The 18851-nt window shown below is 36.4% G+C and overlaps 1 protein-coding gene across 1 annotated transcript in view; it reads left to right on the top strand.

The window, feature by feature from the left end:
- The window catches only part of plch1 (phospholipase C, eta 1), a 173804-nt gene that overhangs the window by 15887 nt on the left and 139066 nt on the right, over positions 1-18851 (top strand). The window contains exon 2 of the mRNA XM_056478120.1: positions 3097-3197. Coding sequence (XP_056334095.1) covers positions 3119-3197 — 79 coding nt within the window. The 5' untranslated portion in view covers positions 3097-3118. The remainder of the gene's footprint in view (positions 1-3096; positions 3198-18851) is intronic.

Below are 18851 nucleotides of genomic sequence, written 5' to 3'. Positions count from 1 at the left end.
ACACTGTTAATTTAAGGGTATTTTTTACAGTGTACATTATAATTTTTATAGTTCCTTGTTGTTTTTATTTTTCAAAGACTGCATAAAGGCAAAAATATCCTTTTAGTGAAAGGTCTAATTGTTTTTGGAAGTAATTAGAAATCCTACGTTTGAAATTAGATAGTGACACTGCTCATAATTTTTTCATATAAGTGACACTACTCATATTTTTTTCTCTTTTTCATCTGTAAAACCAATACCAAACGTGTGTTTATAATTTTAGATGTACGTTAAGCATTCTCACTCCCTTTAACAACACACAAACCCACCTTTTTTCATTCCTTATTTCATTCTCCACAATCTCTTTTGTAATCCCATCAGCACAATCAGTGCTGTTATGGTAGAACTGCGCCTGTCATCTCCAATCATCTCACTCGAGTTTGACAAGATTAGGCTTCACACTGAACATCAGCCCCTAGCTGACATGCACATGGATCCTAACATTTACAATCACATGAACTTATCATCATGCAAACAAAATGCATTATTTAATGGACATTTAAAACTGTATGATAAACCATAATGTATATTTAATAACAGAAACGAGTAACAGTAATCACATTGCAATTGAAAATATACTAAAATATCGATTTGGAACAGATTTTAGCCAATGGCCCAAATTCAGCCTTGTTTTAGCCAAGACATCTGTTTGGAAAGATATTAGATGCCTTTTAAATGCAAAATACTTTTCAAAAAATAACAAACCACACTTGTTGAGCAGTTGATGGATAATGTTGGGAGCACACTGTACAATTTTGGGCATGATTTAGCTGTCTGAGACAAGATTTGTATATTCCTCCTAGGTCAGAAAGTGTAGTCTTTGATGTGTTCACAGATGTCTGATTAATGATCATCTCAATTAAGTTTAATCTCAGATGAAATTCTGCCAGTGTCAGAGATTTTGAGGCACAGTACAACCGTGTGGCTTCTCCAATGATGGACATTCAATGAAATAAAGAGATTGCTAATTGCCATTGACGTAGATGATGTAAAAATCTAGATAATTTGTCTTGCGTACATTTTAAAGGGGTCTTGACTGATATACCCAGCAAACAATTTTATGTTTAATAGAGGACAATGTTTAGACGTCGATTAGACATCTATAAAACATCTTTTAATAAATGCTTGCTGGGTACGTAGTCTGTCATTTATGACAGTTGAGATTAGGGCTGTTATATTGAATAAATGTGATAAGAATATGATATTTGATATGCAATATGATACAATATATTTTTTTTTAAATGTCATCGCTCCAAACATTTTGGACTTACCCCATCTTCTGATGAATCATGTACTCTCAAAAGCATCATTTATTGCCATCACCATTTTGTTAGCTAAGCATACTATACTTTTTGAATGGAAACATATTTTTCCCCTACATAAGGATTGGATACTAAAGGTATTGCAGTGTGTTTGCCCTAAAGGGCACCAATTTTACTGCTTTTTCAAGATTTAAAATAAGTCTTTTGTGTCTCCAGAATGTGCTTGCAAATTTCAACTCAACCCCCCCATTAGATTATTTATTATACCTTTCAGAACATTCGAATTTTCTTCTCTGAACACAATGTAGCTGTTTTTGTGGCCTGTGCCTTTAATGCCAGTTCTCCTCAGCCACCATTCCCTGCCTGTCAGAGTGTGCTTCATTCTCTGTCTCGGCTGTGTCAGATAAACAGCGCAGTGACAGACATGAAGGAAGCAGATCTCATGTAACGTTTGTGAGAAATACTACAGTAAGAAATTTCCCAATGATTATTTGATGAACAGTTGAAGTCAGATTTATTATCCCCCTTTGAATTTTTTTCTTTTTTAAATATTTCACAAATGATGTTTAACAGAGCAAGGAAATTTTCAAAGCGTATTTGATAATATTTTTTCTTCTGGAGAAAGTCGTATTTGTTTTATTTAGACTAGAATAAAAGCAGTTTTTAATTTTTAAAAAGCCATTTTAAGGTCAAAATTATTAGCCCCTTTAAGCTATTTTTCTTTCGATAGTCTACAGGATGTGTCTTGAAAAATATCTAGTCCAATATTATTTACTGCCATCATGGCAAAGATAAAATAAATCAGTTATTAGAAATGAGTTATTAAAACTATTATGTTTAGAAATGTGTTGAAAAAATGTTCTATCCGCTAAACAGAAATTGGGGGAAAAATAAACAGGGGGGCTAATAATTCTAAATTCAACTGTATTTGTTGTGGAGTTAATTCAAGCCTTTCTGCGACGATGAGTCACACACGTAGTTCACCCAAAAATAAATCATTAACTCAAATGGTTCTAAACCTTTGAATGTTTCTTTTTTTCTCTGAACACGAGAATATATTTTGAAGAATGTTGCTAACCGGTAACCATTTACATCTATAATAATGAAAAATACTATAATAGTAAAAAACTAATGAAATGTCAGTGGCTACATTTTTCAAAATAACTTTTTTCTTCTTACCTTTTATGTAACTGTGTGCAAAATTTATGTTCAACAATCTTTAGTTCTATACGAAAGGTCATATTGCATCTGGCTTGGGGCTTTTGTTAAATATGGAGCTTGTTTACTCAAGAAGCCTGCAAAAATGAGCTACTGGAGATCAGCATATCTGCAGATGTGATATAAATGTGATTTAAATTTATCTAAAATTATTTAGTTGTTAAAAAGTTTAATAAAATTACAACAAAACAATGTACTCTCCATTTCTAAAACATATCACTGTCAATTTATAATCCTGTGTGAAGTTTTTTTTCCTGAAAAGTAGATGCGGAGACCAGTTTTCCTGTCTGTTTATTCAGCAAAAAACATATGGATCTATCATATTAAAATGAAAGAGTAACAATTCAAACTAAAATATTTCCAATCAATCTGAAAGGATTAGCACTTGAAAATGCTTTCCCCAATTACAAGACTTTTTTAACATTTAACAGTTTGTTAAACATGACGATTAGTGACTTAATGGGACAGTTCACTTTAAAAAATGAAATCCTTTACTCACTCTTAACGTGTACTATTTCTTTAATTTGTGTACTATTACACCCTTAGGAACAAGCTCTTTGTGTTTTCTCCATTACAGATATCCTGCTCGCCATCCCATCATGAGCTACAGGAAGATGGACAAGTATGGGGCTCCACAGTATTGCCGCCATTTTCTGGCTGACAACAGCGTCTTCCATGGTAGGTTTATGGGTGAATGATATATCATCTATACAGAACAATATCAGGCCCTTCAGTCTAATTTTAGAAGTTAGGATAAAATGTGTAGAGGAATTACCAACCTACGTCACACATGATGTCACACGGCTTCCCGGTTGCAAAAAGAGACCGGTTGCAATAGCAAACATGTCATGTTGTGCGGTAGGATGCCAATTCCAAAAAAGTAAAAAAATAGAAAACTTTTACCGTACACTACACTGCTTTTAATGCAAACTGCAGACGTCTTTGGCTAAAAGGAAGCTGAGTAAGTGAGGACCTAATTAAAAATTCTCAACTCTGCAGTTCTCATTTCATATCAGGTAAGTTCACGCTATGCTGAATCATACACATTACTAATTTTCGATTGCAGCAATGATTGCAGCAAAAACAATTAAATATGGTGACTTAAACTGCATTCTAGGAATGCTAAGAATGAGATGCAAATTTGTACATTCACATACCCTGCTATACAGGTGCAGTTCACTGTCAGAATGCAGTTGTTTTGCTTGTTGTTGATTACCCAGGCCTTGTAAAGCTTCATCATTTTTCCTTGTCTTTGGCTAGGCAGAACCTCGGTTTTTAGCACTACATAGTTTTGAATCTGGTAATCATGGAACATTATTTCTTGCACATGACCTCAGAGAACAACATTGTTGGCATCCAAAGACTTGGCTTTTAACTTCTCTCTTGTAAAATCACTTGGAGTTTCAATGAGATAACTGTATATTTGGGGTTGGATGCTTTGCTATTTCGTCTTATCCAATATCCATTGGGAGGGTGCTATCACAAATGGACCTGTCAGACGAACGCTGCTCACTTTACCGCTAATTTGGCAGAATAACTGTGCTTATCACTGGGTGACAAGCTGTTATAATAAGCTGAAAGCATTATGTAAATAATATATATAATATGTAATCAATATAACTTATTTCTAAGATAACAACAAACTCTTTACCTCATCGGATGTCATTCCTTCACTGTAAATGCTAGCGCTCCTGGTTTATTTCTGCAACCTTGCTGCATGCGCATACTGAATGTTTACAAGCATGGTAGTTTGTCTATACCTTTACAGATCTTAGTTTACTATTAAATGCAACCGGGACTGGTTTACACAAGGTGGTGCTGTCTCTCACATTACGTGGACAAATAAGCATGTGTGCTGAAGTGTTTGGGAACCGGCGTCAATTATAGGACTAACTGAATAGAAATCAGCCCTCATCAGCTTGAATTCATTTGTTTAAACGGAGCCGTGTACTGAAGATCACATCAATGAGAGCAAAACTGAGAGCATGACAGAAGTGAAGCTGTCTAATAGCTAGTAGAGATGGATTGAAAAATGAAAGAATTTCTATAGCATGATTACATACAAAGCAGAGGAGGGAATATTGACACCTGTGCCAAATACCAACAAGCCAATATAACTGGGTATAATGCATTAAACAGTTACTGAATTATAATAAAATTTTCTAGGAATGCAGTAATGTAATACATTACATTTTACATTGTGATTACAATGATTACAATTACTTAACCTTTATGCTGATGGGGATGTTTTCATCCACTCTGGGGTTATTTAGAGCCTTTTTTTCTCTGTGTTTCAGCAAATGGAATGCTTTTTGGTGACAACATTTTTTTTGACAAATATTTTTAGAAAAATGCTTAGAAAATTTTTAAAAACTCAACAATAATCTGGGCAAATTTACACTCATTCATTATTTTAGTGGCTATTTTTGCCTATTGACTTACATTCTAACTACATTTTTTGATTGCAAAGCCATGACAGCATATCATCATGCATTCTTGACTGTTGGTGGTTTCCCTGTTGGGAATTTTATTATTATTTTTTTACAGTTGATCGTCATTTGCAATGCAAAAAAGCATATTTTCTGGCTTTTATATGGAGTTGTATATAGTGTGAGTGGGTGAGAGAAACCTTTGCTCACTGATCTTGATACGTCTGAAAAAATCTAAATAAGCAGCTCAACTCTCAGAACATCGTAAACACAGTAAGTGTATTTATGCACGCACACTATAACTTGTTGTTTTACTCCACAGAACTCCATATAGAAACTTATATACTTTACAGAACTCTGTATTAGTCAGAAACGTTTTTGCACAGGTCTATCCAAAGGGTTGATGGTGCAAACTGATGATCAATAGTAAAAATGACAAAATTTACCTCTTTCCAACAGGGAAACCATATACAATCAATAATGTAATCATGCATTATTGATTGTTGATGGTTTCCCTGTCTTGCTGTCATGGCTTTGCGATCAAAAATGTCACTATAATAGATGGGGCAAAAACGTAACAGAAGGGTAGTCAATTTGAAGAATACAAAAGGGTTAAGATGATATAACTGCATTACATACATTACAAATGAAGCGTTAGATATAAATAAATTCAAAGTTCATTCATTTTCTTTTGGGCTTAATCCCTTTATTAATCAGGGGTCGCCACAGCAGAATGAACTGCCAACTTATCCAGCAAATGTTCTCCAGCAACAACCCACACCCATACACTGGAAAACACCCATACACTCTTGCATTCACACATATACACTACAGTCAATTTAGCTTACCCAATTCACCTATACCACATGTCTTTGGACTGTGGTGAAAAGCGGATCACCTGGAGGAAACCCATGCGAACACGGGAGAACATGCAAACTCCACAGAGAAAAGCTAACTGACCCAGCCGAGGCTCAAACCAGCGACCTTCTTGCTGTGAGGCGATCGTGCTACCTACTGTGCTACCTAAATTCAAAATAAAAATCTAAAATAAATTACATTTTGAGAGGCAGCATCAGATAATGGGTGCAGATAACATCTTATAATTTAGTCTATATTATTCCAAGTAACATTGAATTATTTTGTTAGAAAGCTTCATTTCAAGGAACCTTCATACATTCTGACAAATGTTTTTCTTTGACGGAAAAATCTGAAGGTCATCCATCATATTGCCAGATTACACTGTCACTGGATCACTCTCGTTGACTGTTGTTGTTGTTGTTGTTGTATAGTATAGTTATAGTACAGTAATCATTCATTCAAGGGCGACACTGTGGCTCAGTGGTTAGCACTGTCGCCTCACAGCAAGAAGGTTGCTGGTTTAAGTTCCAACTGGGCCAGTTGGCATTTCTGTGTGGAGTTTGCATGTTCTCCGTGTTCGTGTGGGTTTGCTCTAGGTGCTTCGGTTTCTCCCACAGTCCAAAGACATGTGCTATAGGTGAATTAAATAAACTAAAATTGGGAAGGGCATCCGCTGTGTAAAACAAATGCTAGATAAGTTGGCGGTTCATTCCACTGTGGTAACCCCTGATAAATAAAGGGACTAAACTAAAGAAAAATGACTGAATATTTAGTTCAAATGAGCAAAGTTCTAAACTGAAAGAGTCTTCAGTGGTTTGAACTTGCGTTCATGTGCACTTTTACAATGAGAAAATATCCTTGACATCTCATCACCTTAGAAATATAAGGTTCTATCTGAAGCTCAATATCTCAAAATCATTCAGAACGCAGATAAAAACTTATAATTCCAAGGTGATGATCTCTCTATCAGCACCAGGCAAGCATTCATTTTATTATTTTTATATTTAGCTTTTTTGTTTAGTGAAGATTATGCTACATTGTCAATATAGGCTAAATGAAATATTATGCATGCGCAAGATGTGGTCACAGAAGTGCTGCAGGTGGAATCATAATGTAGTTTTTATTGATTGCAAGATAAACCCTGTGATATATATGTCTGATTTGTACTTGTAACCCTCACACTACAGTAAACCCTCATAAATATTTGGTGACCACCAGTATGGGTCGTGACTCCCATCACTGCTTAAAATGGTTTGCATGCTACTGAATATTGTGATGACTTGAAAAAGAAAGAGACTAGCAGATCTTCTTCTGTATGCCGTTGAGACATATAATTGCAACATATATTTAAAGTGTAGATTATTCTTATGATTAGGAATAGTAATAAGGACCTAATTCTTTCACGTAAGAGCGGGCGCAGCCCTTGCAACCTTATTGGCCCAGAATCTCTGGCCTCATTCACTTCTATGAATGATGGTGCACAACAACGCACCATCTTCAGCTGGTGAACAAAACTGCTCTCCATGATGTGTCTCGGGTGCCTGCTTAGATAACAGTGTCTTTATCAGATGTTTACAGAACAAGCAGGAACCCAGTGTGCCTGTAGCTTTCTCTACACATATATGTGTTGTATTACGTGACAGAAAACCGAAGACTTTTTCAGGCCGTATAGCAAATCACTCAAATCTTGTGTCTTGTGTCTATTAAATATAAATCTGAGACTACTGTAGCAAAAACAGCTAAAACTGTTAAGTTAGCACTTTTAAACATCCGATCACTTAACAATAAGTCACTTTTAGTCAATGATTTTATCAGCACAAATTGCCTTGATTTTATGCTTTTAAATGAAACTTGGCTAGATGACAGCTGTAGTGCAGCAGTTCTGAATGAAACAGCTCCTTTAAACTTTGACTTTTTGAGTGTTTGCAGAGCCAATAGGAGAGGTGGAGGCATTGCTGCCCTGTTTAAAGATGTCTATGAGTGTAACAAGTGTCATTTGGTGACTTTTTGTCTTTTGAATATCTGAGTATAGCACTAAAAGGTGCTCCACGTATCTTACTGATCATTATCTACAGACCTCCAAAATATTCTCCAACTTTTATTGATGATTTTACAGAGCTGTTATCATTAGTAACCTCTGAATTTGACTATTTTACCATTGCTGGGGATTTTAATATTCACATTGATAATCCAGAAATCAATGCTGTAAAAGAACTGATGACTGTTTTGAACACTTTTGATCTGACTCAGCATGTTCAAGGACCCACACACAATCGTGGACACACTCTTGATCTACTTATAACTAAGGGTTTACACATTTCTTCAACTGTTGTTAAGAATGTTGCACTATCTGATCATTTCTGTATTTTCTTTGACATATTGATCACTCCAGCTATTAAAGACAGATCTGTCTCTGTCAGAAAGAGATGCATCAATGAGAACACTAATGAGCAGTTTATGAAGGCCATATTGCTAGCACCAAGTATATCTGCAGACTCTGTTGATTCTCTTCTTGATTCGTTTAATTCTAAAGTTAAGAATGTCATAGATGACATTGCTCCTGTTAAAGCCAAGAATATAACTAGCAGGCAAAGGGGATCTTGGACTAGGTCCCCAAGAATTAAAATAATGAAAAGGCAGTGCAGAAAAGCTGAGCGTATGTGGAGAAAGACGAAACTAGTAGTCCATTATAATATCTATAAAGACAGTCTTCGTGCTTTTAATATGGAACTAAAAACTGTTAGGCAGACTTTCTCTCAAGCCTTATAAACAGCAACGTAAACAATGCTCGTAAACTCTTTGCAGCGATAGAGAAACTCACAACCCCCCCAGTCGGATTCCCAGTGAGCTACTCTCTGAAAGCAAATGTAATGAGTTTGCTCATTTCTTTACTGACAAGATCAATAATATCAGAAAGGCAATCAGCTCATCCAATCAGCCAAATTGTGTCGACGTCAGACTAGCTCAACCACAACTTAAGAAATCAGACATTATGTCCGATTTCATGGCAATTAATGGCAAAATCTTAGAAGAGATCGTGCAAGCTATGAAAACATCAACCTGCAGTCTTGACACGCTGCCCACATCGTTCTTTAAAACGGTGTTTACCTGCTTAGAAATGGATCTTCTAAAAGTGGTAAATGCTTCACTTCTCTCAGGGATTTTTCCTAACTCACTTAAAACTGCAGTTGTTAAACCCCTCTTGAAGAAGAGCAACCTGGATAACACCATATTGAGCAATTACAGGCCCATCTCAAATCTCCCTTTCATTGGCAAAATCATTGAAAAAGTTGTTTTTAACCAGGTTAACAAGTTCCTAAACTTCAAGGGGTGTTTGGACAATTATCAATCTGGTTTCAGACCACATCACAGTACAGAGAGCGCCCTTATAAAGATAATTAATGACATCCGCCTAAATACAGATTCAGGCAAACTAACAGTGCTGGTACTGCTCGATCTCAGTGCCTCATTTGACACTGTCGATCACAGCATACTTCTGGATAGGCTGGAAAACTGGGTTGGGCTGTCTGGGACGGTCCTCAAATGGTTCAGATCTTACCTTGAAGGAAGAGGTTACTATGTCAGTATAGGTGACCATAGGTCGAGGTGGACACCCATGACATGTGGAGTCCCACAAGGCTCGATTCTGGCACCACACCTGTTCAACCTTTATATGCTGCCTCTGAGCCAAATAATGAGAAAAAAACAAATCTCCTACCACAGCTATGCTGATGACACTCAGATCTACCTAGCCTTACTGCCTAATGACTACAGCCCCATTGACACCCTCTGCCAATGCATTGATGAAATTAACAATTGGATGTGCCAAAACTTTCTTCAGTTAAACAAAGAGAAAACTGAAGTGATTGCATTTGGGAACAGAGATGAGGTTCTCAAGGTGAATGCGTACCTTGGCTCTAAGGGTCAAACAACAAAAAATAAGGTCAAAAATCTTGGTGTGACTCTGGAGTCAGATCTGAGTTTTAATAGTCATATCAAAACAGTTAGTAAATCAGCATACTATCATCTCAAAAACATTGCAAGAATTAGATGCTTTGTTTCCAGTGAAGACTTAGAGAAACTTGTTCATGCTTTTATCAGCAGCAGGGTTTATTACTGTAATGGCCTCCTCACTGGCCTTCCCAAAAAGACAGTCAGACAGTTGCAGCTCATCCAGAACTCTGCGGCCAGAATTCTGACCAGAACCAGGAAATCAGAGCACATCACACCTGTCCTCAGGTCTTTACACTGGCTCCCAGTTACATTCAGAATAGATTTTAAAGTATTATTACTGGTCTATAATCACTAAATGGCCTAGGACCTCAATACATTATAGATATGCTCACTGAATACAAACCTAACAGATCACTCAGATCTTTAGGATCAAATAGATTAGAAATCCCAAGAGTTCAGTCAAAGCAGGGTGAATCGGCTTTCAGCTATTACGCCCCTCGCTGCTGGAATCAGCTTCCAGAAATGATCAGATATGCTCCAACATTAGGCACGTTCAAATCAAGACTGAAAACACATCTGTTTAGCTGTGCCTTTACTGAATGAGCACTGTGCTACGTCCGACAGATCGAACTACTATGTTTTTCTCTTCTTTTTAATTCTTTTCAGCTTTTATTTTATTTTATTTTATTTCTATTTTTACCATTTCTATTATTTGTTTTTATTTCTCTTATACTTGTTTCTTTTATTCCTGTTTATGTAAAGCACTTTGAATTGCCACTGTGTATGAAATGTGCTATATAAATAAACTTGCCTTGCCTTGCCTATTGTTTTGATGCAAACTTGATGTAATAAACTGCTATTTTCCTATTATATTATTTTATTTGTATGTATTGTCATAAAAAAACAGTTTATAGAACAAGTAGTTTGACTGTTTATTGTTCCTAGTCATTTTTTTCCATAGTCAAATGAAAGAAAGTTCTAAAACCACAGCAGAAAAAGCTTATTTCCACATTGCAGATTAAGGTCAATAGTTTCCTATAGTTTAGTGTCACACGATCCTTCAGAAACCAATATAATTTGCTATATAATACATTTGTGGTCAGTTAAATTAGTTTTTTTTTTATCAATTAATACCAATTATTACTTTACTGTGAATTTTTATAAATACAGTGTGTTCTTGGTAATTATTTATTCATTGGAAATGGCTATTTTTGAGTGTGATCCATAAAAATTTTTCTTAAAAATACTTTAAGAAAATTAAATAAATGATTATTTTATTTAGATTAAAGAAAGTGTAGAAAGTGTTTTTGTGGATTAGAACAGGTTGGCTCATATACCATTAAACATTATTCTTTAATTAGATTAATTGATTAATGATATTTTACCACATGAAGCATTTTTAACCTTACATATTATACAGTTTTCCATGGCCATGCATTTTTTTGTTTGTTTAACAAGTGCATTGCTTAACTTGCAAATTGAAGCTAATTTCATGAATTCAAACTATTTAGTCAAACACGATGCATTGTTGCTGTTTATTTTCTAAGCATTTGTCAGTATGTTCGTGCTAAGCTGTCCTCTGTGTTTTAGGAAACATGCTTAGTGGTCGAATACAAGAGAGTAATAATGAAATATTCATTAATTGTAGCTGTCAATGGTTGTCTGTCTTTTCAGTAAAGCCAGCTTCTTATGTTTTGATGCTTAAATGCAAATTATATGGTCATTATTATAGACCATTTCAATGTGGTCATGTCATTGGCCCATGAACATTTTCTGCTTGTTATCAAACTATTTCATTACTGTAACAAGAGGTAATTCAATCATAACTTAATGTTAAAACAGCTATCATAACATTGTTTATCAATATGTGGCTCTCTTTGGATTTTCAGAAACTATAGAAATTAAAAATGTAAGACAGGAAATACGTTGAGACCATTGTTTTTGTTTACATCCCTCAAAATGGTCCATAAGAATATCTCATCTGAACATCACTTTTGGTCTGTAGTGTACATCGGATGATGTTGTTTGGGTTTGTTTTAGCTATAATTCTCTATATGTGCAGTCAACACAATCAGTCCTTTTAATATCACTATCATTTGTGTTAATGCCCACCATACCAAAAAGCAGTTGTGTGCTTGTATGACGGCACGTTTGTTCCTGTGAGAGGTGTGATTGTTGTCTATTGGCTGGGCAGTTGATGCATGATGTCCATCAGCCGCCCGTCTGTCTGAAAGGAGGTGTTTTGTCTGACTCTTCTAGCAGCGCTGCAGTAATTCACCCTCATTTTTTAAACATTTTCACTGCTTCTGCAGACAAGAGATGAATCAACCTGCCTGGAAAATAGAAGAAGCGAGTGATTTAATCTTGTGAATTATCATACGCACTTCCCAATTCCACAAATCTCTTTTTAATATAACACTGGTTTCCAGTTTTTTTTCTCTCTCTCTCTCCTCTCTCTCTTGCTGTTTCATTCTGATTTGCTTGCTCATTTGTCTCAGACCGTTAGCTCTATAATGAAGGAGGAGGAGATTAATGAAAAATGAGGTGCATGGTGCATCATAGGAAAAAGAGGTTTTGCCTGAATCAGGCTGCATAATGCCTTGTTTCCACTGAGTGCTACGGTTTAGTACAGTACAGTATGGTTCGGTACCAATCACCTCGATCAGACTTCAGTTTTTACACCTCCAACATAACCTTTACCTGGTAGGCATGATGGTACATGCCACAAAGGTGCGATCATTTACTTGAAGAAGAAAGCAGTGTTCGTATGGGAGTTGGAAATCCTTGACAATGCTTGATTTTTAATGCAGTGTTTTCAAGGTTTGGAAAGTGCTTCGATTTTGGATAAAGTGCTTGAAAATGTAATTGTGTTGCTTTCATAATGTTTTATCTCAATAAATAGGGAAAAAAAATATATTTAAATAAAATAAATCTTTTTGGTTTTGCATAAAATAATGCATGTGCCTGTAGCATGACCTTTTTTGGCCCTTTTGATTAGGCAGGAATTCAATACAAAATGCATGGAAATGACCTTTTCATGAGGGCTGCACGGTGGCTCAGTGGTTAGCACTGTTGCCTCACAACAAGAAAGTCGCTGGTTTGAGCCCCAGCTGGGTCAGTGAGTGGGAATGAGGTGTTTCCCAGTGTTAGGTTGTGGCTGAAAGGGTATCTGCTCCGTAAAACTGGATAAGCTGGCGGTTCATTTCGCTGTGGCAACCCCTGATAAATAAAGGGACTAAGCCGATGGAAAATGAATGAATGAATGACTTTTCCATGAATGAACAATGCAGAAAGTTTAAAACAATATCAAAAGATGACATGTTTATGATGTAAGTAAATTACGTTTAAGAGAGTAAATGACAGTAATTCAATGTTGGACTTCGGACAAATTTCCATTGAAAATTTACTTAGAAAACTATAACAAGTAGCATCTGACATGTGATGTAGTATGCATATGTATGTAAATATGTAATTTGCCACAAAACTTTGAAAACGCAACAAGAAAAAGTGCTTAAATTTGACTTTGGAATAGGTGTAGCATGAGAAACCTTTACGAACCTTTTGTTTCGAATAAGTGGTTTGAAACGTGTATCAAATTTGCAATGTCATGTGATTTAAGTAAACAGGGCTTTCTTTGTCATCACTGTTTCAAATCATTGCAAAAATCCTGTGGCTCTCCATTAGGGGTAATGTGTGTCATACAATAAATTGCCAGTTCACTCATATTGACCACCTGTGGCAAATCACTGAAAAGGTTTCAATGTTTCAGGTTAGCATTGTTAAATGACTGGTTACTAGTCTCTCATTGGCCTCCATGTATATATATATATATATATATATATATATATATATATATATATATATATATATATATATATATATATATATATATATATATATATATATATAGCCTTGGAACGCATAATAAAAACGCTTAATATTTAAAATTAGATGATGAGCTAATTGCATATATAGGTTTACTGTCAATTCAAAGTTTGCAATATGTTTGAAAAAGCCAATTTCAGTATATTTGGAGTTTTTGTTGCATTTATATTGTTTTGACGACTATATTCAATCATTCGTTTTCCTTCAGCTTATCAGAGGTCACCATCATGGAATAAACCATCAAGTATTCCAGCATAAGCTTTACACAGCGAATGCCCTTTGAGCCACAACCCAATAGTGGTAAACACCCATAAACCATCATCGCATTCACATACACACTCATACACTACAGCCAATTTAGCTTATTCAATTCACCTACCGCGCATGTCCTTGGACTGTGGGGAAAACCAGAGCACCAAGAGGCAACCCACGCGAACACAGGGAGGACATGTAAACTCCATAAAGAAATGCCTAATGGCTCAGCCAGGACCAGCTGACATTTTTGCTGTGAGGGGACAGTGCTAACCACTGAGCCACCATAGTATCATAACTTTTTGATTTAGTGGCTAACTACTATCAATTTGTATGATCGCATTCATACAGTTCAGTATGATTTGTTCATCCCCAATGACGGTTGAGTTTGGGGGCAGGGTTTGGTGCCACACCTCCTTTTAGAACAGGAATTTTTGTACAGCGGAACTTGTTTGTCTGAACTTGTGCCAAACAAATTATCCACTAAACTGACAAAACATATAATAGTTACATTTCCTCTTGGGATCAGGCTGGGTTTTCTGAACGCTTCGAAACAGTGAATCATTTTGTGAAGCAATGGCAAAATATGCACACAGACTTTTAATTTCAGTCAGCCAGCCGGAAGTAGTGTAACGGAGCTTGATTCATTTTGCCATAATCACGTGATCAGTGACGTCCGAAGCTTCATCTTCACCTACATGTGACTACTTCGAATTTTGATTCAAAGGTTTAATTACCCTCGTGGGTTAATAAAGTGTATAACGAGAGATGATGCATCGATTACATACATTTCTAGTGTTTCAAAGCACTGCACGGGTCGCTCAACCTGGAATTCAACTAAAATACAATAGTAATTTATAGTATAAAAGCTTTTGAATCATTCTAAAGTGTATTAGTGTATTATTTACAACTATTTTTAAAGAACGCCACTGCATATTATGGTATAGTGTGTAATGAATTTCAGCTGGCGAGCGAGGTACAAAAGCCTCACTTCCATAGACTCTTCCTTAGAGTGTCTTCTACTACTACATGAATGAGTTGGTCAGTTGTGAACATTTGACATTTTTGCAACATTCTCACAGTTTAACCAGCAGAGGTCTTCATTGAAGCTCTGGTTTTGGAAAGCTTCGAGCAATTAACCTTTTTTTTCAGATACAATTGAGTCTAAGTTCAGAAAGCTTCATTTCACCATCACTATTTGAAACGCTTACATTCTGCTTTTGAGATTTTGTGTTTTGAAGCCGTAGGGAAGTGGGTGTCATTTTATAGTGGTGGGCAAAGCGAGGCTTCATGAAACACTAAAACAGTCGAAACTTTGAAACGTTTCAAAACTCGCCTCTAAAGTGACACCTAGTGGTCATTTTTATGTATTGCTCTGGAACGGCTTCAGCAAAGAAACAGTTAAACAAATTGAGGCATTAAAGTCTCCGTGAACCAGAAGCTGCGATCGTTATTCTTTTCATAATGTGACGCAGTTTATAGAGAAACTAAATTTTAAATGAGGTAACAGTGGGCGTGGCTTGTTTTTTCTACCGTGGTAGTAAAGTAGGCATTTCATTCAGAAAGATCAGGAAAGGGTTTTAGAAGAGTTATTACAACCTAACAGACTCCTCCTGCCTACCATTTCTGTTTGTTGTCAAAACTGACAGTTGGAGCAACGTTAGCCACGCCCATTACCTCAAAAATCACTTAATCTGATAAATTAACTGTAAACAAACAGGAAGTGCATTTTCAGATTTTTATGGAAGATTAGAAGAGTTTGTTTTTTTTAATGACATGCACAGATGAACTGTTCACCACAAAACTAGCAATGTGAGCTAACAACATCATTTGCTTATTCCTCTGTTCTTGTAACATATTTTGTTTTAACATTGGTCTGACATCCAAATGTACATTTTGTGAATAAAGATGACTTTTTTGTTCATAAAAAAGTAACATTATTAAAATATATCAAGTCATAATTACAGAGTATTTGTACAAGTCGGCATTCAAAAACGAGTAATTTCCAGCACATTACTTTGTGCACACGCTCGGTCCACTAGGCTACATGAGATTTTTTTAAACCCTGTCAGTCAAACGCAGAGTTGCCCTGTCTCTAATTGCTTCTGAAATGGCCTATGCTTTGAATCACTTTAGTCATGTGACCGGGTGTTTCCTTATGATGCGGTAACACTAGAGTTTGAGCATGCAAATTCTGTTGTACGACGCTGCAAAAAGGGGAAAAAGTAAACAAGATGATTAGACATTTTAAAAAGTGAGCGATTGCTCCATATTTTAAATTTCTGTACAGAAAGGTCATGTTTTGTACTTTGATTGGTCTCACACAATCACGTGGTGCGATTTCACAGATCAGAGTTCACCAAGTTTAAACTTTCTAACACAGCAAGCTGCAAATCTGGTCGCACAAGCTAGCGTTTCCGGTCTGCCACATTCGCATGCGTATGAATGGAAGTCTGAGGGGCGAAAAGTACAGTGTGACTGCGGCTTAAGTGACGTGACCTGGGTGATGGATCTCCACACCGTTGAAACGTCATTTTCACGTCAGCCACCCCTACCATTTTATTTATAAAACCCTTTTAGGGAGTTAGTGTACATTTCTGTTAATTTTACTTTGTCAGTTTAGACAATTTTACTCCTTAACTAGCTAGAGTGTACTTTTGTTTGTTGTTTTGGCCTTTCCCCCTCCTAAAGGCTATTTTGCTTCACAGTTTTGTTTTATAATTCTACATTTTTGTTAATAAATACTTTAATTGAAATTGGTGTGTTGTCATGAAGGCAGGGGATTGATACACACTCACCCCAACCAACCTTTATACATTTCACTTTGGCTGTAGACAAATACCATCAGGGACGTAACAGTACCAAAATGTACTGCTCAGTGAAAACAGCCCATGAATTGATTATATGATAGAATAGTTCTTCGATTCTTCTGGTAATGCATTGCCAGCCTAATTTGATAGCGTTCAGACCTCTAACACATTTTCTCACACATGAATAAAACAGGGAAGCCTAACATTGTCCTGACTTAACAGTTTCCTCAAGCAATATTGATCTTATCAGTTTCATTCTGAACCACTTTACAGCTTGCTTTGAAAGCATTTGCAATGCTCTACAGCTGTATGGTTTCACTTCAATTTATTATTAAAAGTTTGATTGCTCTTTTGGTGCCCGTCAATGTTCTGTTTGAATTTATTGCGCTTCAAGTGTTGTGGTACATTGCACAGTCTGGCAGTGAGAAGCATATTCTGATTATTTACTTGTCCGTGAAAATGAAGCCCTCCAAGGAATCAGCTTGCTTGTATTTTACAGGGCTTTATTTCTATCTGTCACCGATCCAGTGTGATGGATGAGTGTGAAGGAGGCTTCAAAGTGGAGCACTCATCAATTGAAACACTCAGTGAGCATGTTTAACTCTGCGTCACGTTGAGCATGTTTAACAGAAATTGTAGATGATGACAGATCCTCCTGTTGTATTCATCAAAGGGGATTAATGGGCATTAATTGCAATTATTTGTCAAAGAAGATTTGGTGATTTGTCAATTCATTGTCCCATACAGACATTGGATATATGGCTAAATACAGTGCATCCGGAAAGTATTCATAGCGCTTCACTTTTTCCACATTTTTTATGTTACAGCCCTGTTCCAAAATGGATCAAATTCATTTGTTTCCTCAAAATTCTACACACAACACCCAATAATGACAATGTGAAAAAAAGATTTTTGAAATTGTTGCAAATTTATTAAAAATAAAAAAACCTGAAAAATCACATGGACATAAGTATTCACAGCCTTTGCTCAATACTTTGTTGATGCACCTTTGGCAGCAATTACAGCCTCAAGTCTTTTTGAATAGGATGCCACAAGCTTGGCACACCTGTCTTTGGGACTTTTGCCCATTCCTCTTTTTGCAGTACCTCTCAAGGTCTATCATGTTGGATGGGAAGCAACGGTGAACAGCCATTTTCAGATCTCTCCAGTCAAGGACATTCACCGAGTTGTTGTGAAGCCACTCCATTAATATTTTGGCAGTGTGCTTAGGATCATTGTCCTGCGGGAAGATGAACCGTTACCCCACGCTGAGCACCCTGAAGCAGGTTTTCATTCAGGATGTCTCTGTACATTGCTGCATTTATCTTTCCCTCTATCCTGACTAGTCTTCCAGTTTCTGCTGCTAAAAACATCCCCACAGCACGATGCTGCCACCACCATGCTTCACTGTAGAGATGGTATTAGCCTGGTGATGAGTGGTGCTTGGTTTTCTCTAAACGTAATGCCTGGCATTCACTCCAAAGAGTTCAATTTTAGTCTCATCAGACCAGAGAAGTTTGTTTCTTATGGTCTGAGAGTCCTTCAGATGCCTTTTGGCCAATCACTCAGCGTAGATGGCCGGTCAGCTCTTGGAAAAGTCCTGGTGGTTCCAAACATCTTCAACTGTGCTCATTGGAACTTTCAAAGCAAAAGAATTTTTTCTGTAACCTTCCTTAGCCTTGTGCCTCGAGACAATCCTGTCTCGGAGAACAACAGACTATTCCTTTGTCCTCATACTTGGTTTGTGCTTTGACATGCACTGTCAACCCTGGGACCTTATATAGACAGGTGGATGCCTTTTCAAATCAGGTCCAATCAACTGAATTTACCACAGGTGAACTCCAATTAAGCTGCTGAAACATCTCAAGAATGATCAGTGGGAACAGAATGTACCTGAGCTTAATTTAGAGCTTCACGGCAAAGGCTGTGAATACTTATGCCCATCTGATTTTTCAGGTTTTTTATTTTTAATGAATTTGCAACAATTTCAAAAAAAATCTTTTTTCACATTGTCATTATGGGGTGTTGTGTGTAGAAATTTGAGGAAATAAAATGATAAAATGAATTTAATCCGTTTTGGAATAAGGCTGTAACATTAAAAAAAGTGAAGTGCTATGAATACTTTCCAGATGTACTGTATGTTA

The sequence above is a fragment of the Danio aesculapii genome, chromosome 18, assembly GCF_903798145.1.
Source record: "Danio aesculapii chromosome 18, fDanAes4.1, whole genome shotgun sequence".
Classification (NCBI taxonomy): Eukaryota; Metazoa; Chordata; class Actinopteri; order Cypriniformes; family Danionidae; genus Danio; species Danio aesculapii.
The sequence above is the reverse complement of the archived record's forward strand: the minus strand, read 5'-3'. Positions and strand labels throughout refer to the sequence as shown.